The 24,833-nt window shown below is 42.2% G+C and overlaps 1 protein-coding gene across 5 annotated transcripts in view; it reads right to left on the reverse strand.

The window, feature by feature from the left end:
* LRIG2 (leucine rich repeats and immunoglobulin like domains 2) overlaps positions 1-24,833 on the reverse strand; it is a 69,914-nt gene that overhangs the window by 9,939 nt on the left and 35,142 nt on the right. For all 5 annotated transcript variants that reach the window (XM_051856150.2, XM_008264647.4, XM_008264649.4 and 2 more), the window contains 7 exons: positions 21,190-21,270; positions 20,057-20,128; positions 19,850-19,918; positions 7,664-7,827; positions 4,554-4,874; positions 2,901-3,182; positions 604-1,053 (listed from right to left, as the gene is read on the reverse strand). In XM_051856150.2, the coding sequence (XP_051712110.1) occupies positions 604-1,053; positions 2,901-3,182; positions 4,554-4,874; positions 7,664-7,827; positions 19,850-19,918; positions 20,057-20,128; positions 21,190-21,270 (1,439 nt within the window). The remainder of the gene's footprint in view (positions 1-603; positions 1,054-2,900; positions 3,183-4,553; positions 4,875-7,663; positions 7,828-19,849; positions 19,919-20,056; positions 20,129-21,189; positions 21,271-24,833) is intronic.

Here is a 24,833-nt window from a genome sequence, read left to right on the forward strand (position 1 = left end):
GTGCCTGGGAAAGCAGCAAGGGACGGTCCAGGTGCTTGGGCCCTTACACCCATGTGTGATACCCAGATGAAGCTCTTTGCTTCGGCCAGGTCCAGCCCTGACCACTGCAGCCATCTGGAGAGTGAACCAGTGGACAGAAACTGACTTTTTCTCTCTGTCCCTTTTTCTCCCTGTAACTCTGCCTTTTAAATAAATAAATCTTTAAAAAAAAAAAAAAAGTATTACCAAAAGAACCACACCTGAAGGTAAAACCCTTATGTATAAACACACTTTTACAACTATTTGGTTGGATCTCCTCTCTTGTAGATTTCAGGGTGAGGGCGGTTAAAGATGGACCACAGACATGAGAACTCCACTCTCTGCCTTAGGCATCAAAGAAACGTGTTTGTAACAGCAAAGTTCTGGAGGACTGTTCACAAATTCTTAAAATATTCCTCAGAGGCTCTATTATATCAAGGAAGTTGGAAACTTCAATGCAACCACTTCCTTCTACTCCATATGGAGTAGTGTACCACAGCTCCTCACTCTGCTATACTGCATATATGCTACATCCTAGACTACATTCTTAAGTACAAGCTTAGATGCCATCTGGCTATCATTTACCTGTGTTGGTGATACTATAGTCTTCACTCTTCCTTCTCATGTGGTAAATAACAATGACCCAGATCAAAGAAGTACCCACAACACAGCAGACCACAACAATGATGACAATGCCAACCGTGGTCCAGCCATCATCTTCATGCCCAACGCTACCCTGAGAAGAGTCACAATTGGGGGATGAAATGACATTCAGGTAAATGTGGCCGCGTTCTGTTCCAAGGGTGTTAGACATAATGCAGGTGTATTTTCCAGCATCTTCTAGCCCAGCATCTACTATGATGAGGAGCTGGTTGGCTGCAGCGAAGAAGTGTCGTTCTGTCACCAGCAGTGGTCCATCATCTTTGGTCCAATTAAGACGAGGGGCAGGACTGCCTCCAGCTATGCACTGTAATACAGCTGTTTCACCTCGGGTTATTGTCTTGTCCTCCAGGGGTCTAATAAAGGAGGGTGTCTCTACCAAGAATGTTTAAAAAAATCAAGTTAGGCAATTTTATTACCCAAATCCCACAAAATTACACAAGTGTGGGTATTATGTAAATGGTACTTTCATATACTCAAGGGGGATTGGAAGTTAATGTTTCAGTAATGGGCAAGTTATCCTAAGTAAGGAATTCAAAGATTAATACACAAAGATGTTTATTACAAAATTACTTGTAATTTTTAATAATTAAAGAAAACATTCAAAAAACTAGCAGGGAAATGATTATAGTAAAATCACATGATTTTTTTTTCTTTAAAAAAAGATTTATTTTATTTACTTGAAGGGCAGAGTTACACAGTGAGGGGGAGAGACAGAGAGAAACCTGTCCATTGGTCCATTACCCAAATGGCTGCAACAGCCAGGGCCAGGCCAGGCCGAAGCCAGGAGCCCAGAGCTTCTTCCAGGCCTCCCACGTGGGTGGCAAGGGCTCAAGCACCTGGGCCATCTTCTGATGCTTTCCCAAGTGCCTTAGCAGGGAACTGGATAGCAAGTGGAGCAGCTGGGACTTGAGCCAGTGCCCAGATGGGATTCTGGCATCACAGGCAGCAGCTTCACCTGCTGCACTACAATGCTGTCCCCTGCCCCACCACATGACATTTTAAGAAGACACTTTGTAAGGACAAAGCAACCCTTGTAGTACATTATTACAGAAAAAAGTAGGTGTATTTAACTACATAAAAACTTACTTTAAGCAAAGTCTAGGGGTGGCATTTCGCATGGTGATTAGGATGCCTACGTCCTACATCAGAGTGCCTGGGTTAGACACCTAGTTCTGGCTTTGACTCCAGCTTCCTGCTATGCAGATCATGCACAGAAGGTGCTGGCTCATGGGGGGTGGGGGGGTGGGGGGATCTGCACTGAGTTCCCAGCTCCAGGTTTTGATTCCCAGCCCAAGGCCACTGCAGACATTTGGGGGGTTAATTAGCAGACAGGAGCTCTTTAACCTTCTGACTCTGTCTCTCAAGTAAATAAATAAATAATAAAAAATACACAAATGGGTGGGTGTTTGGCACAATAGTAAAGATGTCTCTAGGGACAGCCACATCCCCTAACACAGCATCTAGATTCTAGTCCTGGATCTGCTTCTGATTCTGGCTTCCTGCTAATGTGTAACCTGGAACGCAGCAGCACCCTGCCACCATGTGGGAAATCCACTGTTGGACTCCTCACTTTGGCCTGGCTCAACCACAATTGTTGTAGACATTAGGGTAATCAGTCAGCGAATGGACAAGTTCTGCCTGTGGTATTAACGGATAAGGCCACCACCTGCAACACTGGCATCCCATGTGGGCACCGGTTCAGGTCCTGGCTGCTCTCCTTGTTATCCATTTCCCTGCTAATGTGCCTGAGAAGGCAGCAGAGAATGGCCCAAGTGCTTGTGCCCCTGAATCCAAGTGGAAGACCTGGAAGAAGCTCTGGACTCTTGGCTTCAGACTAGCCCAGCCCCAGAGCTGTGGCCATTTGGGGAGTGAACCAGCAAATGAAGATCTCTCTTTCTCTGTCTCTCCCTCTCTGTGTGACTCTGCATTTTAAATAAATAAATAAATCTTTAAAAAAAGAGGACAAGCTAGCTGATAAAGGGATTTTATTTCATGTGATAAACATCCCTAATGTTATGCTCATTTACCTAGATTTCAGTTATCTGACCCACTAATTACTCCTAAGCTGACATAACCCTTTCATAAAGCAACCAAATATGATAACAAAGATGTAAGAATCACAACTGAAATCTCAAAGTTATTTTTCTTGCCCATTAAAAACAAGAATAGCTCCAGAAAGTCTCTAAGAAAAGCAGAGACTCATGGAGCAGCAGACATACCTAAAACTGTTAGGGAAGCATTTGCTGAGAGGCCTCCTGCTATATTTTGGGCCATGCAGCTATAGACCCCCATATCTTCTATTTTCACATTGGCAATGAAGAAGACATCGTCTTCAGGCATGACATGCATACGTCTTTCTCGAGCTGCAGGAAAGTCAGTACCACCATCCTTCTGCCAGGAGATCTGAGGTGCAGGGTGTCCCTCTGCAGCACACTCCAACCTGGCCATGGCACCAGTGCGAATGGTTAGATCCATTGGAGTTTTCAGAAAAGATGGCATCTCTGTTCCAACAAAGAACATCAAGATAAAGTGGCTGGGAGGAAAACAGGCACATACATATCCATGCACACACCCCAGTATACACGAGAGACTCTGGTAGGCAAATTACCAACTGTGGTTGGGCTCCATTGCTTTATGAAGATGACACACTCTCTGGATTGACAGTGAACATAGTGTTAGATCAGAGGCCACCTCTTCTCCCAGAAGCTCATAACTGGAGCACAATGATGATGAACTTTTCTAGGATGCACAACACACTTACCTGATCATCCTGATGGGAAAAGGAAAAGCAAAAGGCCACAAACCTTTCTGAATTCTGTATTTTAGATCCTGATACTTACTAGGACTCTTTCACTTCAAAGATAAACAGTGCTTTGCAAGCTAACATCTACAAAGCTGTCAAGGGAACTGCATGTTAAAAAAAAAAAGTATGCCTTCAAAAATCTCAAAAAAAGCACATAATATTAAGACACAAGTATATCTTGTGGTTGCACAAAGCCTAAAGTGTCATGGTTATTCAACCTGATAGACAGTGGATAAAACCAGCTATCCTTGAGAAGTTTTCTAAAGCCATAGGAAAGAAGACAGTACTTTTAAAATGTGTGACAACATTTAGATGACAATAACGATCAATGGACCCAGAGGTGTTCCAAATATTCCCAATTATTAGAAGGCCCTGTGAACAGCATGGGAATACATTTCATAGTTTTCAGAAGAGAATTAAGGTTCTAGGAAGCAAATTGAGGATTTTAAAAGAATGTTTTCAAAAGCATTAACAGCAGTGAAAATAATTTATGTCCTAAGACCATGAAATTAACACTCAAAACCAAAGCCCAATTATGGACCATAGGTGAGCAGACAGGCTAACTCAAAAAACCCACCCATGCCCTCTGAGATCCCCCTATGAAATGTCAGGTTTAGTCTAATTTTCTTGGTCGAGTGGTTCAAGAAGTGAACATGAAAAATCCTTCTGAACAGCAACAGCAAAAATAAAAATCAGCCAGCGCTGCAGCTCACTTGGCTAATCCTCTGCCTGCGGCGCCGGCACCCCAGATTCTGGTCCCAGTTGGAGCACCAGTTCTATCCCGGTTGCTCCTCTTCCAATCCAGCTCTTTGCTGTGGCCCGGGAAGGCAGTGGAGGATGGCCCAAGTGCTTAGGCCCTGCAACCGCATAGGAGACCAGGAGGAAGCAACTGGCTCCTGGCTTCGGATCAGCGCAGTGTGCCGGCTGCAGCGTGCCGGCCGTAGCGGCCATCTGGGGGGTGAACCAACAGAAGGAAGACCTTTCTCTCTCTCTCTCACTCTCTAACTCTGCCTGTCAAAAAATCAATCAATCAATCAATCAATCAAAATCAAGGAGCAAAATTCCTTACCATTCACAGTCAGTTTGGCTTTCTGAGAGTAATTGGAACCAAAATGATTAGTGACAATACACTGATATTTTCCTTCATCTGTGAAATTCACATTGATGAGATGTAAGATGCTAGTGTATTCCAGAGCTGCCCCAGCTTGCTGCCAATAGCGAACAAAATTTTCAATATCCACGTCGTACAGGATTTCACTGTCTTTGCGCCACACGGTAGACATGGGTGAGTCACTGCTACTCATGGCAGTGCATGTCAGAGTCACGTTCATTCCTCTCAGAGCAACTGTGGTTTCAGGGTGTGTCTTTATCTGTGGTTTCAGAAAATCATCTGAAGGAAAAAATGTAGCAGTAACCAAGTCAGTTCTTAATGTCTACATCTTTGGATTCAATTTTAAAACAAACACTGTAAAACTCTGTGTCTTGTCTACAAGGTAGCGTATGAGTCTGAAAGAGACTGTAGAGCTAGAATCTACACTTCCCTGCTCAAAGGTGGAAAAATGAAGCCCAGACAAGTCAATGACTTGCTTAAAAACAAACTGGAACTCAAATTTCCTGACTGAAGGAATCAGTACTCTTTTCCCTATTCCCTTGCTGTCATTTGTGTGTCCCTTGATAGTGTCTTAAACACTATCAGTTACTGAGGAGAAAGAAAAAATGTGTTAGATTTTCAAAATAGGTTTTAATCTATACCCCTCGTATATATGTATATGATGTATGCGTGGAAAGTAGAATTAAAAGATAAGTTTATCTGGGTACAAAATGAAGTAAAAATCCATGTGTATGAGGAGCCTGAAAAAAGTTCATGGAAAATGGAGCCACTGTTACAGCACAGCAGGTTAAACTACTTCCTGTAATTACGGCATCCCATATGGGAGTGTTGGTTTGAGTTCCAACTGCTCCACTTCTAATCCAGCTTCCTGCTAAAGTGCCAGGAAGAGCAGCAGCAGATGGTCTAAGTGCTTGGGCCCCTGCCACCCATGTGGGAGACCAGGATGAAGTTCCTGTTCCTGGCTTCAGCCTGGCCCAGCTGCAGCTGTTGCAGTCATTTGGGGAGTGAACCAGTGGATTGAAGATATCTCTCTCTCTCTCTCTCTTTCTCTCTCTCTCTTGGTCATTCTGCCTTTCAAATAAATAAATCTTTTTTAAAAAAAATCCATGAAAAATGCATACTATGGGAAAAGCTATGAATCTAAAAAATTTTTAAAACTATGAATTTAAAATAAATATTTTTAAATTCTTTTTCCAAGAAACTTTTTGAAGTACCCTCTTTTGTAAAGAGGAGTATAACAGTCATTATCTTTTCTGTGCTAATATATAAAATGTGGACATGAACTTATAATTCACAATAAATTCCCACTAATAAAATACACTATTTGAAAGTACTTCTATGTACATGGTTTTCAATGAAAACAGCAAAAAATTCCAAACACGTCAAATGTACATCTGAAGATTAGCTTAGGGCTGGCTAATAAACTACAAATTCAGAAAGAAAAATGCTAGTGGAATGATTCAGAGAAGCATGTATATGCTTCTTCACTAATACTGTCACTGAATAACATCTCACTGGGCTATAAAAGTGACAAGTGGTAGGGCAGTATTGCAGCACCAAGGGTTAAGCTGTTGCTTCAGCTGCCTACATCCCATTACCGAATGCCAGTTAGAGTACTGACTGCTCCACTTCTGATCCAGCTTCCTGGTAATGATCCCGTAAAGCAACAGATGATGGCTCATTTACTTGAGTTCCTGCCACCGACATGCAGACCCTGATAAGAGTTCTTGCCTCCTAGCTTCAGTCTGGTCTAGCCCTCCATTTGGGGAATGAACCAGCAGATTAAAGTATCTCTCTCCCTGTGTCATCTGCCTTTCAAATAAATAAATAAACCTTTAAAAACAAAAATGCACAAAATGGGCACACTATTATCTATGTACAGCAATGCTGATGACAATATAAACTAAAGCTATCTTTTCGGAAAATACCTCGTAGCACTTTTCAAGATCTACTAAAAATGTTCATGCAAAAAAATAAATAAATAAAAATTTTGATAAAGAAACTCTCCTAAAAGGAAAAGGCCTACATTCATAAAAGTGCTATTATACTACCAGTAAAAACTGATCAGTGGGGCAGGCCTTTGCTGCAGTAATTGAGATGGCCTGCATCCCAAATCAGAGAGTCTGGGCTCAAGTCCCAGCTCTGCTCCCGCTTCCAGCTTTCTGCTAATGTGTGCCCTGGAAGGCAGCAGGGAATGGTTCAAGTAGCTAGGTTCCTGACACCTACATGAGAGACCTGGATGGCATGCCAGGTTCCTGGCTTCAGCCTGGCCCCGCCCTATCCATTGTGGGCATTTGGGGGGTGAATCAATGAATGACAGTGCGCTTTCTCTCTCTGCCTTTTAAATAAATAAAAATTAAAAGACAGCAACAGACGATGGCACAAGTAATTGCATTCCTGTCACTCATGGAGGAGACCTGGACTGAAATCCTGGCTCCCAGTGCTGACCTGGCTCAGCCCTAGCTGTTGTGGGTATTTCAAGAGTGAACCAAAAGATAGCAGATCTGTTTCTGGCCACTTGAATTAAAAAAAAAATGTAATACAAAATTTAATCTATGATATCAAAAATATAAAAACATTAACCATGTTTCATAAAAACTGAAACATGGCTGGAGAAGAACACATAGATATAGAAATACTACATGCTAGTGAGAAAGCACTGTGGTTTTATTATTTAATTTTTTTTTTTTTTATTTGAAAGAGAGTTAGCGAGACAGCAAGATAGAGAGAGAGAGAAAGAGAGAGGGAGGGAGAAGACAGGCATGGGGATCATCCACCTGTTGGTTCACGCCCTAAATGCCTGCAACAGCCAGCAAAGCTAGGCAGGAGCCAGGAAATCAATCTGACCCAGCCACTTGGGCCATCAGCTTCTGCTTCCCAGGACCTGCATTAGCAGAAGTTGGAACTAGGAACTGGGCTTGAACCCCAGTACTCATATGTGGGATGCAATTTTCCCAAGCAGCATCTTAACCACTACACCAAAAACTTGCAACTAATTTCTATTTTTGATCCTGTTATTGAGATAGTTAAGTGTGTAATATATAAAATTTTAAAACAAAAATACAAACCACAGACAAAATCTTTCATGTCCACATTCAGGATGCTTTGCCCGGCCAGCCACTCAGGGTGCGCACAGCTTACATTCACAGAATGATGGAAGTTGTTATCAACCAGCCATTTAAGGAACCACTTCAAATGGCAATCACAGAGCAAACTGCTTGTGTTCAGAATCCTGCAGAGAAGAAAAGAGGAAAAGAGACCTTTGTTTCATTCTACATTTCTTTAGTGCTAAAACCTTGGTACACACCTATTCATTTTTCTTGCCAAAATGTTCACCTGGAATTTTATGAGAAAACAAATTCAAACTGTCAGCCTCAATTCTCCAAACATGTCACTGTCATGAAAGAGACACGATGAGCACAAGAGGAAAGGCGACTGAAGAGTCATTAAACAAATGCAGTGTGAGACTTCTGACTGGAAAAACAGGAATCTGCAAAGGTCTTCAACACTGGGGAATCTGAGTGCGACCTGCACGGCCCTGGCCTACACTCCTGAGAAACAGTGGCTTTCCTACTTACTACTTACTGAATTCTTTACTTGCTGGAGGGTTAAGCCTGTGATTATAAAACACACTGAAAGCATGTCATTATAAAAATTAAAATAAAAAGAAAGGAAGGAAGGAGGGTGGGAGTAAGGTTAGGAGGGGAAGTATCATTATGCTCTTAAATCTGTATATACGAAATATATAAAATTGTGTTCACCCTATACAAATATATTTTTATTTATTTTTATTTTTTTATTTTTTGACAGGCAGAGTGGACAGTGAGAGAGAGAGAGACAGAGAGAAAGGTCTTCCTTTTGCCGTTGGTTCACCCTCCAATGGCCGCCGCGGCCAATGCGCTGCAGCTGGCGCACCGCGCTGATCCGATGGCAGGAGCCAGGTGCTTTTCCTGGTCTCCCATGCGGGTGCAGGGCCCAAGCACTTGGGCCATCCTCCACTGCACTCCTGGGCCATAGCAGAGAGCTGGCCTGGAAGAGGGGCAACCGTGAAAGAATCCGGCACCCCGGCCGGGACTAGAACCCAGTGTGCTGGCGCCGCAAGGCGGAGGATTAGCTATTGAGCCACAGTGCCGGCCATATATTTTTAAATATATCATTATTTATCATATTAACTTCCCAGTGTGTAATAATGATATTATGGTAATGAAGGAAAACATCCTTATTCTTAAGAAATACCTGCTGAGATATTTAGTGAAGTGTCATGATGCCTACAACTTTTAAACAGTCAGTAAAAACAACAGTGCTCATTTACACATATGTTTGTGTGTGAAGAAAGCAAGGGTTAAAGGAAATAAATAAGAAAATTAGCAAGACAGTTAGCAATTGGTAAATGTAGTTAAAGGTAAATGGGTATTCACTGGGTCTTCTTTATAGTTTTGAGGTATAAAATTTGGAAAAGTCTAAAGAAAAGCATAGATATTTGTATTAGACCACTGAACAATCTTTGCTGTGGAGAATATATAATTACTTTCTTTCTTTTTTTTTTTTAGAAAGATGATGTCTTTCTTTTTTTTTTAAAGATTTATTTATTCATTTGAAAGACAGAGTTACAGGGGCGCAGAGGCAGATGGGGAGAGACAGAGATCTTTCACTCTCTGGTTCACTCCCCAGATGGCTGCAATGGACAGAGCTGGACTGATCTGAAGCCAGGAGCCAGGAACTTCTTCTGAATCTCCCATGCGGGTGCAAGGGCCCACGGACTTGGGACCATCTTCTACTAATTTCCCAGACCATAGCAGAGAGTTGGATTGGTAGTGGAGGAGCCGGGACTGGAACTGGCACCCATATGGGATGCCGGCTCTGCAGGTGGAAACTTCCCACTGCCACAGCACCGGCCCCTAATTATTTTCAAATATTTCATCAAGACTAAAAAGACTTCAGCCCTGTGGCAGTGTGTACTGCAACTTAAACCAAGAATCACTAAAAACTGTTTGTAGTCACTCATAGGTCCATAAAACCTATCTGAAAAAATCTGTGTTTTCTCTCAGTAGCCCCTTATATGTTCTGTCCACTTAACACAAGGAAAGCAATTCTGAGAATACTGTAATTTCTTGCTCTATGCACACAATCAAAATCCTAAGATTATCTCAAAAGTTACATTTTATCAAGAGGAGTCCCTTTCCAGGATTTTATTTATTTGAAAAGCATAATAACAAAGAGAGAGAGAGAGGAAAGATCTTCCATCTGCTGGTTTACTCCCCAGTCACGATGGCTGGGGCTAGGCCAGGCTGAAGCCAGAAGCCTGTAACTCCATCCTACTCTCCTGAGTGGCAGAGACCCAAGTCCTTGGGCCCCCTTCCACTGCGTTCCCAGGTGTATCAGCAGGGAGCAGATGAGAAGCAGAGCAGTTAGGACTGGACCCAGTGCTCCAATAGGGGATGGCAGCATTGCAAGCAGCAGCTTCACCTACTGGACCACAACTCTGGCCTCTCAAGGGTAATTTTAATTAAATATGTCAAAAGTTAGCTTTCTCATTTAAGAATTATCAGTTTTTCATTCATTCATAGAGAAATATGAAATTTGGACTCATACTCTAACTTCTTATCAAGACAAGATACTAACTATCTCCAAATTCAGATTTTTATTTTCTGGAAAACAGGATGCAGAATGCCTACCTCAAAAAAATGTTTAATTAAAACATTTAGCACAGTGCCTGGCCACAGATAGCACTGAATTTGTGGTAGTTCCTGTCTCTTCTTTCACTTTTGCTTCTTTCCATCACTCACACACAAACTCACTCAGTCCACAAGGGCCAGAGTACCCTGGTACTCTCTCAACAAATGTTGGACTGGAGCCAGCACTGTGGCACAGAGGGTAAAGCTGCTGCCTGCAGTGCCAGCATCCCATATGGGTGCCAGTTTGAGTCTCAGCTGCTCCATTTCCAATCCAGCTCCCTGCTATGGCCTGGGAAAGTAGCAGAAAATGATCCAAGTCCTTGGGCCCTTGTGGGAGACCCAGAAGAAGCTCCTGGCTCCTGGCTTCGGATCAGTGCAGCTCTGGCTATTGCAGACATCTGGGGAGTGAACGAGTCGATGGAAGACCTCTCTCTATCTCTGCCTCTCTGTAACTCTGCCTTTCAAATAAATAAATAAATAAATAAATCTTTTTAAAAATACTATTTAAAAAAAAAAAAACAAAAATAAACGTTGGATTTACTCCAAAATATCATGATTGTCTTTCAAGGATCTTTCTCTCTCCTTCTTGGTTTAACTATATTTTTTAATTTTTTATTATGATTACATAGTTTTAACAGAAAAATATTTATGTATTTACAAATATTAATTTGCTTATTTGAAAAGTAGAGAGAGTTAAAGAGATCATTCATTCCTCAAATGACCACAAGAGCGAGATCTGGGTCAAGCCAATGGAGCCATGAATGCCATCTGAATTTCCCATATGGGTGATGGGCACCCAATTACTTGGGCCATCATCTGCTAAGCATTCCCAGTGGAAGAGCCAGAAATCAAACTGGTCCTTTGATATGGGATGCTGGCATTGCAAGTGCTGGCTTAACCTGCTGTGTTACAACACTGGCCAATGGAAAAAATTTTTAAAGTTGTATTTAAAGACTATTTATTTGAAAGGCACAGTGACAGAGAGACAGACAGAAACAAAGAGGTCTTTCTTCTGATGGTTCATTCTTCAAATACTGCAAAAGCTGGGGCTGGGCCAGGACAAAGCCAGGAGCCAGGAACTCTATCCTGGTCTCCCAGGACCAGGCAGGAAGGACTTGAACCAATTCTAATATGGAATGCCAGTGTCACAAGCAATAGCTTAACCCACTGTGCACCACAACATCAGCCCCTGAATCTACATTTTAAACTCTTTTACCTACCTCCAAATGTTTATGCGAAGCACTGTAGAGAAATATCAAAAAATACGTTGATCCAAAAATGTATTCTACATATGACTTAGGTTTTAAGTAACTAAAAGCAATCAAAACTTCTCAGAACATTGCATGAGAATTCCTGTAGTTTGTTCAAGCCAACTGTTAAAAGCAAAACCACTCTGTGATATTTGTTACAGGGCTGGAAGTACAGGAGTCATTGTCATGCCATCTCGTTCAAGGAAAGCTGAGCCACGTCTCTTCTTTCCTTTGAACAACCTAGGTCCACTGTCTCATTCTGCCACTCCTGTTCACTAAGCACCAGATAAATGAGTCCAGAAGGCAGTTCTAGATTTCTAGATGCTGGGCTTGAAGCATCTTCAGGTGGAGTGAGGACAAACCTGTTTCCTGGCTTGCAGTGTGAATATCTCTGCAATGTCATCAAGGTGTCATCAGGCGTGAAGACTGTCCACGCATGACTGATGGTGGTGATTGCTCTGCAGTTTATATCAAGTCATCCAGCTTCAGCTTACAGGGCAGCAGAAGGGAGTAATTTTAGTTATGCCAAGCCAGGAGGGAAAATGGGAAACATTCAATGTGGCCAGATAGTGGAGGAAAATAGAAGAACAGGGAATTTTCTAAGGACTGGCAAAATGTGCACAGCAGAATCTATAAGGGTGCACCATAGTTTTCCAACAAAACAGAAAAAAATTTCTCACTACAGTCACCCCTCATTCATTCTTGTTTATGAAGTAATCTGGGCCCACTAGATTTGGTCTTACTATTTACATTTAAGTGCAGGAAAACAATAACCACAGAGGCCCTCCTGAATTTGCTTTACCGGAATTAAAAAAAAAAAAAAATCCTTTTTTTTGAGAGGCAGAGAGAGAAAGAGAGGGCAATCCCATCTGTTGGTCACCCCTCATACACCCTCAACTGCCTGGTCTGAATCAGGCCAAAGCCAGAAGTTGGGAACTCAATTCAGGTCTCTCTTGCTCACTGGGTGACAAGAATCCAATTATCTGAGTGATCAACACTGCCTCCCAGGGTCTACATTAGCAGCAAGCTAGATTCAAGGGCCAGAGCCAGGTAGTGAATATGGGACTCAAATACTGGATGTGAGCATTCCAAGCTATGTAAAACACTTGTCCCAAAAAGGAACTGCGATCACCTTTGAGGTGCCAACGCTTACAAAGGCCCTTTGGAGAAACTGACCTGAGACCTTGCTTACAGGGTTCCCAGCTCCCAACCTTACAGGTAAGGAAGGTCACTTCCTGGCAGTCCTAGAAACTTTAGAATTTCTAAATTCTGGAGGGAACAGGGATAGGAGAACGTAATTCCTTCATTTTTGATCACAAACATATTAAAGAAGAAAAGAACTCACTCAGATTATGGGTACTAAAGCTGAAGTCTGGGGTGAGTTCCTGGCTTGGCTTACCGCCTTGCGAGTCTACTCTGAGGAGGTGGGTATTTAGCCTAGGAATTGGGTATTTGGTTAGCAGTTCAGCACCCTGGCCACTGCAGGCATATGGGGACTCAATCAGCACATGAGAGCTATCTATCTGCCTTTCAAATAAATATAACTAATCATTTTTAAAAACTGGGCAATTATTTTATGAATCATTTTCAAATATGACATTCCAGTCAAAGTCCTGGTAATATAGCCAAGGTTCTTCATTATGTCTTGTTACTTGGAAAACATTTTTTTCACCAACATATACAGAATCACTGTAACTTTTAGCTAGCTTAAGGGAAAACAGAAGTAGTTCCTAAAAATCTGGAAATAAAACATTAAAAACCTAGCAATGCTCTAGAAAAAATAAACAGTAATCATCCTTTGTCAGTTTATTCCTTCCTGTCCCAAGAAATTAACTAATGCTCTAACTCATCCTGGCTAAAGTTTCATGGACCCATCAATTTCTTTATTAGAGTTCTGGAAATTCTTTCTTGGTCCTACATATGATCTTAAAGTTATGAGAAATCTACATTTGTCAGGGGTCTTCCCCATGAACCTCTTTAATATAAAGCACTTTTGGGTAACTGCTTACAAAAGCGTTCAGGAAAGCAGAGTCAAACAGTAACTGCCTGTGAATGACAAACAACTTAAAATGGCCCAGTTTAAAGGTCTGATGAGAGTTCATTTGGTAAGTAAATTTAGTCACTTCAATTGCACACATTTTAACATAATGATAACATAGCATATACTAACAACTGAAAACACTATGTCAGATATGTCACCATGGGTACGGGCAAATTTCTATGAACTTCATACAACTTCTCACATACTTATATTCACACAAAAACAACCCACAGAAGGTTCAGGATCATTTCTTATTTGAGAGTGTTTCCCATGTAACTTAAAATGCCACATAGCCTAATCAGTTTAACATCTCTCTTTTTATGAAGTGAGAAACAAATCCTTTAAGATCTTCCAGGAGCACTTTGGGAATCTCAAAGTTAATTAAAGTTCAAAATAATTTTATTTAGAAACTGATTTGGGGAAATTGCCAAAAGTGTCAAAAGGTTTAAACACTTAATTATAGGATCATAGATAATTATGAAACAATAGTTATTTATCCAAGGGGGCAATAAAATATTTTAAAGGAAATCACAGATTACAAAGTTAGGAACAAAACTTAGCTCTTATAATATTAGTATTGGAAAGACTTAGTTTTCTAAAATAATCTAGATCTGATAAAGACAAGAAGGGGTCCAGCACTGAGGTGCAGCAGGTCAAGCTGTGGCCTGTGATGCCAGCATCCCATATGGGCACTGGTTCAATTCCTGGCTACTCTGCTTCCCATCCAGCTCCCTGCTAATGCACCTCAGAAGGCAAATGGTTGGGCCTGTTACACCCACATTGCAGACTGAGATAGAATTCCAGGCTCCTGGCTTTGGCCTAGCACAGCCTTGGCCATTGCAGCCATTTGGGGAGTGAACCAGTGAGAAAAGTGTAAAGTTCTCTCTGTAACTCTTTCAAGTAAATAAAATAAATCTTAAAAAAAAAAGTATGAAAAACAGGAAATTAATTTGATAAAACAGAGAATCTTTGTTTTCTAGGCATATTATTTAAAAGGTAAAGAAAACCCTTGGGGCTGGCGCTGTGACACAGCGGGTTAGCGCCCTGGCCTGAAATGCTGGCATCCCATATGGGCACCAGTTCGAGACTCGGCTGCTCCACTTCCGATCCAGCTCTCTGCTACGGCCTGAGAGAGCAGTACAAGATGGCCCAAGACTTTGGGTTCCTGCACCCGCGTGGGAGACCTGGAAGAAGCTCCTGGCTCCTGGCTTCGGATCGGCACAGCTCCAGCCATTGCAGCCAATTGGGGAGTGAACCATCGGATGAAAGACCTTTCTCTCTGCCTCTATCTCTCTCTGTGTAACTCTTTCAAGTAAATAAATAAATCTTTAAAAAAAAAAAAAAAAGAAGAAGAAAACCCTTTCAAGAGGCCAGTATCAAGGCCAGTGCTGTGGCATAGCGGGTAGAACTGCTGCCTGCAGTGCTGGCATTCCATATGGGCACTGGTTCGAGTCTCAGCTACTCTGTTTCCGATTCAGCTCTCTGCTATGGCCTGGGAAAGCAGTGGGAGATGGACCAAGTCCTTGGGTCACTACATGGGAGACCCAGAAAAAGCTCCTGGCTCCTGGCTTTGGATTGGAGCAGCTCTGGCCATTGCAGCCATCTGGGGAGTCAACCAGTCAACCAGATGAAAGGCCTCTCTCTCTCTCTCCCTCTTTCTCTGCCTCTCTGTAACTCTGCCTTTCAAATAAATAAATAAATCTTTAAAAAAAAAAAAAAAAAAAGAGGCCAGTATCATGGCACAGCAGGTTAGGCCACTGCTTATAAAGCTGGCATTCCATACTGGATTGTTTTTTGGAGTCCTGGCTGTTCCACTTCCTACTAATTCACCTTGGAAAGCAACAAAAGACAGCCCAAGTACTTGGGCCCCTGCCATCAATGTAACAGACCAGGATGGAGTTCCTGGCCCAGACCTGCTACTGTGGCCATTTGGGGAGTGAATCAGCAGATGGAAGATATCTCTGTGTCTGTCTGTATCTGTTGCTCTGCCTTTCAAATAAATAAATATTATCTTTAAAACAAAACAAAACTTTGACCTTTTAACAGCTGAAAGACATTAAATTTTAATTTTGTTTGGTATACTATTGATACTGAAATTTGCTTTAAAAACTTACTCTATAACCACCAGATGCTTTTATTAAAAAAATTTTTATAATTTATTTATTCAAGAGGCAGGAAAACAAACAGAGAGCACACCCATCTGCTAGTTTACTCTAACCCAGATGCCTTTGGCAGCCATGACTGGATGAGTTCAAGGTAGGCAGAAACCCAGGTATCCTACATGGGTGGCAGGGAACCAATTACTTGAGCCATCACCTACTGCCTCCCAGGGCACTCATTAGCAAGAAGCCGGAATTGGGAGTGGGTCCAGGACTCAAATCAGGTACTCTGATACAGGATCCTGGTATCCCAACAAGCACCTTAACAATCAGGCCCAATCTTACCCCACATTTTATCCTGTTATCCTTCATTCCCCCCCCAACCCCATTTTTTTGTTTTTTTTTGTTTTTTTTTTTTTGGACAGGCGGAGTTAGAACGGTCTTCCTTTTTCCATTGGTTCACCCTCCAAATGGCTGCCACGGCTGGTGTGCTGCGGCCAGTGCACAACGCCAATCTGAAGCCAGGAGCCAGGTGCTTCCTCCTGGTCTCCCATGTGGGTGCAGGGCCCAAGCACTTGGGCTATTCTCCACTGCCTTCCCGGGCCACAGCAGAGAGCTGGACTGGAAGAGGAGCAACTGGGACACAATCCAGCGCCCCAAATGGGACTAGAACCTGGGGTGCCAGCGCCACAGGTGAAGGATTAGACAAGTGAGCCGCGGCGCCAGCCCTCCCCTTTCATTCTTCTTTCTCAATCTAACACTTTAATTGATCTCCAAGTAGGACAAAACTACTTTTCTTTCTACTCAAGAAAAACACATCTTCATTTCTCATATCCTTTTCTACCAAAAACATATCACACTTTCCTTGCATACAGATTTGCTGTATTTTCACCATTATTCATGATGTAAGTAGGTTAGACTTGTTAACACACACACACACACACACACACACACACAGATGCAAACATGGATCTTACAGCTTTCCCTCTAGAACTTCAGCCATGAGTCAGTAAAACAAGTAATACAAACTTACTAGTTCATATAAAATAGTTAGCTCTCCTATTTCCTCCACTTTGTATATTTTTATCCACATTGTGTCTGTTTACCAGTATTTTTGGAGAAGACTTTCAAGATTTTCTTTTGTCCTGATACGTCATCTCAGAGAGACACAAAAGACATCTGCAGGCTGCCTGTGTATCTCCAAAGCCCACCTGTATGTAGATAAGGTATGTTGTCTACCTTCAATTACCCCTTTTCCTTTTTAGTCTCAGGTAGTTGCTTTAGCATGTCCCTGAGTCCCCTGAGACTCCCAGAGGAGGTAGGGGGCTGACATTCAGGCAACCGAGTGGCTGCAGTGGACAACGGGCTGAAGCAGGTGGAGATCTGCAGGGGGACTTATCAAAGGATTCATGGAAATTGGAGGGAACATTCAAGGGAATTGGATGGAAGATTAAAGTTAGTAAGAGGAAGGAGAAGGAGTAGCAGCAATGGGAAGGAAGAGATCTTGGGTGCAGCCAGTTTGGGGATATCTTAAGTTTCCCAAAGAGGCTAATGAAGTCCTAACAAGGAGGTGGACAGAGTTGGTAGAGTACATAGTCTGCAGGTATTTGAGAAGAGGAGGTTTTTGTGACAGAAAAATCCCCATGGGAGAAGCAGGATCCAAAAGAGAAGAGAGGCCTCATAGAATACCAGAAGAGCCCAGGGAGTCAGGGAATAACCCCTACAAAGCAAAAAGTCAAGAGAAAGACCTTCTATCTCAGGAGGTATCTTTCAAAGAAGCCTGAGACTCTAACCCAGCTTTATAGAGTACACTTAGAATCCTAAGAATAAAAATCTTTCCTTACCAGCTTCAACGGACACCCATCCGGAGCAATGGTTCATCAGTCTGACTCACCATTGGATCCCCGATCAATCAGTCAGGAGTGAAGACAAAGGCTTCAAAGGTGCACACTTGGGGTCCTGGGTGAGAGGTCCGGGGGTCCAATGATGAATCTGATCCTATCCAAGTCACAGCACCACAACTGTTAAAGAAAAAATTACTCAATGATACTTGTTAAAGCATGGTAAGGTAGAGTTTATTCAGGACCACCACAATAAGCACAGGGACCATGGCAATGGAATTTTGAAAGGGGGAGAGACTGGGCTCAACTCCCAATACAGCCTTGGCAAGGAGGAATTTATAGCCAAGGAGTTGGGTGGGGATTGCTGTATGGAAAATTACTAAGAGGTAACATCAGGAGTAAAGAGTCTAGTTAAATCCACCTAACATGACTCCTGCTTACACAGCCAGGGCGATCAGACGTCACTGAGGAATGCTGCAGGATGAGGAATCTGATCAGATGAAGGATGACTAGATATTCAGGAGGGTGGCTTCTTGCTAAAACTGAATTTTACAATGGAGCACTCAGATGGAATGGAGAGGTTCAAGAGCCTGACTACAGGGTGGTCAAGCAAAGAATTTTGGCTACAACTCTCAAATTACTAAAGGACTCTCTGAAGACTCAAACTATATTTGTTTTCACTTACTAAATTACGTTATACTGGGTTCTTACAATGAATTAATGCTTACTTGGGGCAAGTGCTGTGGTGCAGTGAGTTAAGCCATGGTTTTTCAGGACACACAGGCATCCCACAGTGGAGTGCCTGGCTCAAGTGGCATCTACTCTGCTTCAGGTCCAGCTTCCTGCTAATGTGTCCTGAGACGCAGCAAATGATGACTCAAGTATTTGGGTCCCTGCCACTCACATGGAACATACAGCTGGAGTTGTGGGCTCCTGGCTTTGGCCTGGCCCAGAGCTAGATGTTGTGGGCGTTTGAGTGAATCAGGGGACAGAAGATTTTTCCTTTCCTCTCTCATTCCCACCCTTCCTTCCTCTCTTTCTTTCTCTCTCTCTCCCCCTGCCTCTCAAATAAATGAAAATAAATTAATAATTGTAAAAAGAATCCTTTCTTGCTGATATTATCATTGGCAAAAAAAAAAGTAGTACCAAATTGCAGTAAAGTGTACCCTTATAAATTAAATTAAGCCTAGGAGAAATAATTAAAAATATCAACATATCTCTCCCCTACCAAAAAATAAAAAATGCCACTTTAAAAATTTGGCAGAAAACAACAAATGATGGTTTTCATAGCACTGTAATTTTTGTTTTTAATGGAAACTATTCAACTTGGGGCTGGCACTGTGGCACAGCACGTTAACACCCTGGCCTGAAGCGCCTGCATCCCACGTGGGCGCCGGTTCGAGACCCAGCTGCTCCACTTCCGATCCAGCTCTCTGCCGTGGCCTGGGAAAGCAGTGGAGGATGGCCCAACTCCTTGGGCCCCCGCACCCACATGGGAGACTTGGAGGAAGCTCCTGGCTCCTGGCTTTGGATCGGCTCAGCTTCGGCCACTGTTATCAATTGGGGAGTGAACCATCGGATGGAAGATCTCTCTCTCTCTCTCTCTGCCTCTCCTCTCTCAGTGTAATTCTTTCAAATCAATAGATAAATCTTTAAAAAAAAAAAAAAACTATTCAACTTTTACTATATGCCAGACTCTGGACTAAGGATTTTCCCAAAATTGTCCAAAATTCCTTGAAGCATTTAGGAAAAAAATTTTAATTCCTTATGACCTATTAGGTCCCACATGACCTGGCTCCTGCTTTACTCTCTGATCTCATTTCACTTCCCGTGACTGGAAAGCCCTTCACCCAGTATTCACGTGGTTTGTCACTTCATTTCATTAAGGTCCTGGTTCAAATGCTGTGAATTCAGAAGCCTCCCCTCACTACTTTATCTGAAACAGCAACCTTGAGGGTTTTGGCGGTTAAGACACCTCTTGGAATGCTTGCATACCAAATCACAGTGCTTGCATTCAAGTCTCAGATCCGCTTTCGATTCCAGCCCCTGATAAAGCACACCTCTGGAGGAAGCAGGTGCTGCACTAAGTACTGTGGTCCCTGCCACCACGCTGGAGACCTGGATTGAATTCCAAGCTCCTGGCTCCAGCCTGGCCTAGCTCTGGCTATTGCAGGAATTTGCAAAGTGAGCCAGCAAACAGAAGATTTTCATGCATCTCTCTCTGCCTTTCAAATAAATGAAAATAAACATAATATTTTTTTAAAGAAAACAGCAATTCTAGGGTGGGCACTTAGACAATGATCTCATCGATTATTTAAAAAAAATTTTTAAAGGCTTAAGTTACTTACAGTTCTTTCAAGTGAGTCTGAGAAAAAGCATTTTCTTGAATAGACATTACAGCATTGTTGTTCAAATCCCTAAAGAGAAATGAAACATTACCAGTCACCATTTCTACAATTAAGTTACATAAACACTCTAAAAATGGTGAAGAAAAACCTCTGCTAGTAACAAAGATTACTTATTTAGTGAGCTAAATGTATTTCAAAAATACTTACAGATGCTCAAGAGATTCAAGACCAATGAATGCTTTCTTTGTAATTGATTTAATCTGGTTTCCTTGTAAGATTCTGAAAAGAAATTGAATTCATTAAACATGTCTCTGTACAAAGTGAAAATCAGTATAAGAATTATTTTTGCTGTTTTTTTTAACAGGTTCATTGAGGTATAGTCGATGTACGTGCAAGGAAATAAACACATTTTATGTAAATAATTTGATGATAACATGCATCTTTTTAGAAAGCTATGAACTTGTACTGTTAACCAGTACAAAGCACAGCATGAATCCTTCTATTAAGATGCTGGAGCTCAATGAGGTACCTCCGGACAACCATCCTGACCACTGGCTAACTAGTAGTTATCATAAACTAAAACGGATTATATTCCCCATTTCTCTCTTCTTGCCAAAAGATCAGATCAAAGACAAAAGTGTGGGGGCCAGTGCTGTGGCATAGCAGGTTAAGCCTCCGCCTGCAGTGTCAGCATCCCATATGGGCACCAGTTCAAATCCCAGCTGCTCCACTTCTGATCCAGCTCTCTGCCATGGCCTGGGAAAGCAAGAGAACATGGGCCAAGTTCTTGGGCCCCTGCATCCACATGGGAGATCCAGAAGATGCTACTGGCTCTTGGCTCCGGATCAGCCCAGCTGCAGCCGTTGTGGCCATTTGGGGAGTGAAGCAGCAGATGGAAGACTCTCTCTCTCTCTCTGTGTCTCTCTATAACTCTGCCTTTTAAATAAATAAATAAATTTTTTTAATAAAATAGTGTGAATGCTGGAAGAAACTTTTCTCATGGAAGAGCTAAAATCTTCATGTTAGAAAACCCTCCCCTTCAGATGAATCACTCACTAATCTCACACAATTAAACAGATGATCAGTCCAACTATGGTGTTTCAGTGCATTTCTTCTACTTGAATAGAAATTCCAGTTCCATGAGTAACTTTCCTCTAAGTGCCCACAGCAACACTTTGTCAATAAAAAGTGCCCCAACATCACCAACACAAACTTTGTCACACGACAAAGCCCCCTCCATCAGCAGAGTGATCAGAAGGCTCCGCACTATCAAACTAACTCATCACATTTACAATTGGGTCCCAAAAACACACTTTGTAGACACAAACAGAAATACATACAATTTAGTGAGACTTGTGAGTCCAGCAAAGGCTTCACTAGCATCTTCTATGGCCCATGAAATCTCATTGTTTCTTAAGTCTCTACAAAAATGTCAGAGAAAAATAGGTTATGAAAGCACAACCATCACACCACTGGTCAGCATCTGGACATGGCAGTGTCAATGGATTTATACTAATTTTCAATCTTATTTTAGCAGTTATTTATGATGAAGACTTAATCCTGGCTTTTTTTTTTTTTTTCTTTTTTAAGTTCAAACTGACTCTCACAGGCTAAGAATTCAGCTGGCCTTGATAAATAAATCAAGACACCTGCCAGGAGTACTATCTTCCTAGCTAACAGTCTAAAGGATTCATATGAAGAGAAAGATCTTCCATGTTCCTTGTTTGCCCTATAAATTCCACAGCCCAGAGCTGCAGGTGCTGTTTTTTTCTGTAGGTTTGACTCACCTGCACAGAAAAACAAGCTGTTTTCACTTGAGATATGAACTAAGGGAGGTGGGGTGGTAGTGGTGGTCCCCCCTGGTCCCTAGCCAGTTCCTAGGAGATTAAACACCCCAGTCACACAAGCACCCTTGGGTAAAAGCCACCTTTGTTCACAATGATATTTAAGAGGCTTTGGGAGGGAAAAACTTCAAAATCTCACCCATGGAGAAGACACTGCCCAGGACCTCCCATCCAGACCCTGAAGACACACTATTTCGGGATTCTCCAGCCACAACACTTCAGGTGTTGGCATCTCTCCTCCAATACGGTGATTTCTCCTCTTAACTATTTCTTTCTCTTTAGTTATAAATAAATTTCTGATTATTCTATCTCTGTGTTGAGAGTGCTTTGCCACCCACAGATTCAGCCCTGTAGCCACAACTTAAAGTAGCTTTTTTGAGTTTTACAGAGTCCTGAATTGTGTCAGTATATTAAACATGATAGACAGGGTCCTGCAAAAAGGAGAACTGGGGCCAGCATTGTGGTACAGTGGGTTAAGCCAATGCCTGCAACACTGGCATCCACATGGATGCCAGTTCAAGTCTCAGTTATTCCACTTCTGACCCAGCTCTCTGCTAATGTGTCTGGGAAAGCAACAGAAGACTGCTGAACTGCTTGGCTCCCTGTCTCCCATGTGGGAGACCTGGAAGAAGCTCCTGGCTCCTGGCTTCGGCCTGGCCCAGCCCTGGCGATTTTGGTCTTTTGAGGAGTGAATCAGTGGATGCAAATGACTTTCTCTATATTATCCTCTTGCTCTGTAACTCTTTCAAATAAATAAATATTTTTAAAAAGTTTTTTTAAAGTAGGAGGATCACAAGATACAGAGGATATGGCTTACAAATCTGATTTAAGACAACTGAGATTTTTGGGAGACCCAAGCTTTCCCCCAGGGTCTTTAAACTTAAAACAGTTGACAAAGAATAGTACCAAATACAGAGCTTCACAGCTTCAAAGCAATTAATATACCCCCTGGGAAGCAAGAATGATATTCCCATGTATTACATGTATTACATGTAATACAGTGGTCAGTGTATTTTCTTAAAAAAAGGAAATTTATTCTTTCAGGAGCAGCGCCGTGGTGCAGCTGGTTAAAAGCCCTGGCCTGTGGCACCGGCATCTCCTACAGGTGCTGGTTCAAGTCCTGGCTGCTCCACTTCCAATCCAGCTCCCTGCTGATGTGCCTGGGAAAGCTGTAGAAGATGGCCCAAGTCCTTGGGCCCCTCCAATCATGTGGGAAACCTGGAAGAAGCTCCTGGCTCCTGGCTTCAGATTGGCTCAGCTCAGCTCCGGCCATGGTGGCCATTTGAGGGATGAACCAGCTGATGGAAGACCTCTCTCTCTCTCTGTCTCTACCTCTCTTTGTAACTCTGCCTTTCAAATAAATAAAAATCAAAATCTTTAAAAATAAATCTATTCTTTCATTCTCAGAGGATATGTAATTATATTACATCACATGCTGACAGAATACCAGTCAAAAATACTTAATTACCTTTGCTTCCTTAAGTTGTCTCACAGGAAAATAAAGCTCAAAGCTTTTTGCTTTATAGGACAAATATAAATATGTGTGATTAACAGAAAGGAGCTAGGAGATCTCTCTTCTCACGTGGCTATCTTTATTTTATCTTACTGAGGAATAAACAATGAAATAACAAGTGCCCCAACTCTTCAGGACTTTCCCCCTTCTCTACAGCAAACATGGTTAGACATTCTTCCCCAAACTAACAAAATGTCATCCACTCTGGTAAGAGCACTGAGCTAGGGCTGGCGCTGTGGTGTAGCAGGTAAAGCCGCTGGTTGCAGTGCCGGCATACCATATGGGCACTGGTTTGAGTCCCGGCTGCTTCCCTTCCAATCTGGCTCTCTGCTATGGCCTGGGAAAGTAGTAGAAGATGGCCCAAGTGCTTGGGCCCCTGCACCTGCGTGGGAGACCTGGAAGAAGCTCCTGGCTCCTGGCTTCAGATCAGTGCAGCTCTGGTTGTTGCAGCCATCTGGGGAGTGAACCAGCAGATGGAAGACTTCTCTCTGCCTCTGCCTCTCTGTAACTCTGCCTTTCAAATAAATAAATCTTTAAAAAAAAAAAAAAAAAAAAAAAAAAAAGAGCACTGAGCTAAGCAGTTTCTAAGATTCAATCCTAGTTCTACCTTAACTGTTTCTGAGCCACTAGGAAATCATTTACTTCTGCAACTATATCCATAAATTTTAATTATACAAGCAGTAACCAGTGAAAAATTGTCACTCCCTGAACTGCCAAAAAGCTGCAGGTGCATCTGATGCCCAATTTCCACTCCTCTAGTTTTACTGCTGATAATGCAGCAAAGTGAAAAAAAGAAAACCATTTTGAATTTTATAAGGCCAAATCAGAAAGAACTTATAAAAAAAACCATACCTCTGTGCATGTGCACACATACACCTTCACAAAATTATCATGCTGTCCTTCTCACTGATGGCTAGATCCCAAAATTGGGAGCCTCTTTTCTGAAATCATTTATCAATTCTAAACTTGATGACCAGAAAGTTCACTAGAGAGGAAACTTAAGAAGTTACAAATTCTACTAATTACTGTTTTTTCTGATTCTGCTCTATTTGAGATTACCGTATTTCATTCAAATACTGCTTCATTCAATAAATTCTATTCCTTGATCAGGATAAAACATTTAACTTACAGAGCCACAGGGTTTTAGAGTTTAAGTTGTCTTTAACAACTATCTAGTCCTAGATCCTTCCCCAACTGGAGGAAGAGACCCAAAAAATGGTGCCCAGGAAAAGCTAAGGGATTTTGCTACCTGGTGGGATGACAAAGCACACATGACCTTTCATATCAGGGAGACCTGGGTTCCATTTCTGGCCCACACGTTTACAAAGTATGTGATTCTGAGCAAGTTATTTTGATGTCTCTGAACCTCAACCCCCAAAAGAAAACAGCAGCAAAATTTCTGGCATCTGAAAGTACCTGGCACATATCAGATAGTAAGTGTTAATTTCTTCTGTCCTGCAGCAAACCGCAACAGTGAACAGAGCTGCTCCTCCCACTCATCCTGCATCCTCTTAAACAGCAGTGTGGTACATCACCAAGGTTAAAGGAACAAGAAAATGACTGACTGCATTCTTGACGCTAGCAACTGTGTTTTATTCACAGCAACTGGCACAGTGAGAGAGGCTTT

This window comes from Oryctolagus cuniculus, chromosome 7 (genome assembly GCF_964237555.1).
Source record: "Oryctolagus cuniculus chromosome 7, mOryCun1.1, whole genome shotgun sequence".
Classification (NCBI taxonomy): domain Eukaryota; kingdom Metazoa; phylum Chordata; class Mammalia; order Lagomorpha; family Leporidae; genus Oryctolagus; species Oryctolagus cuniculus.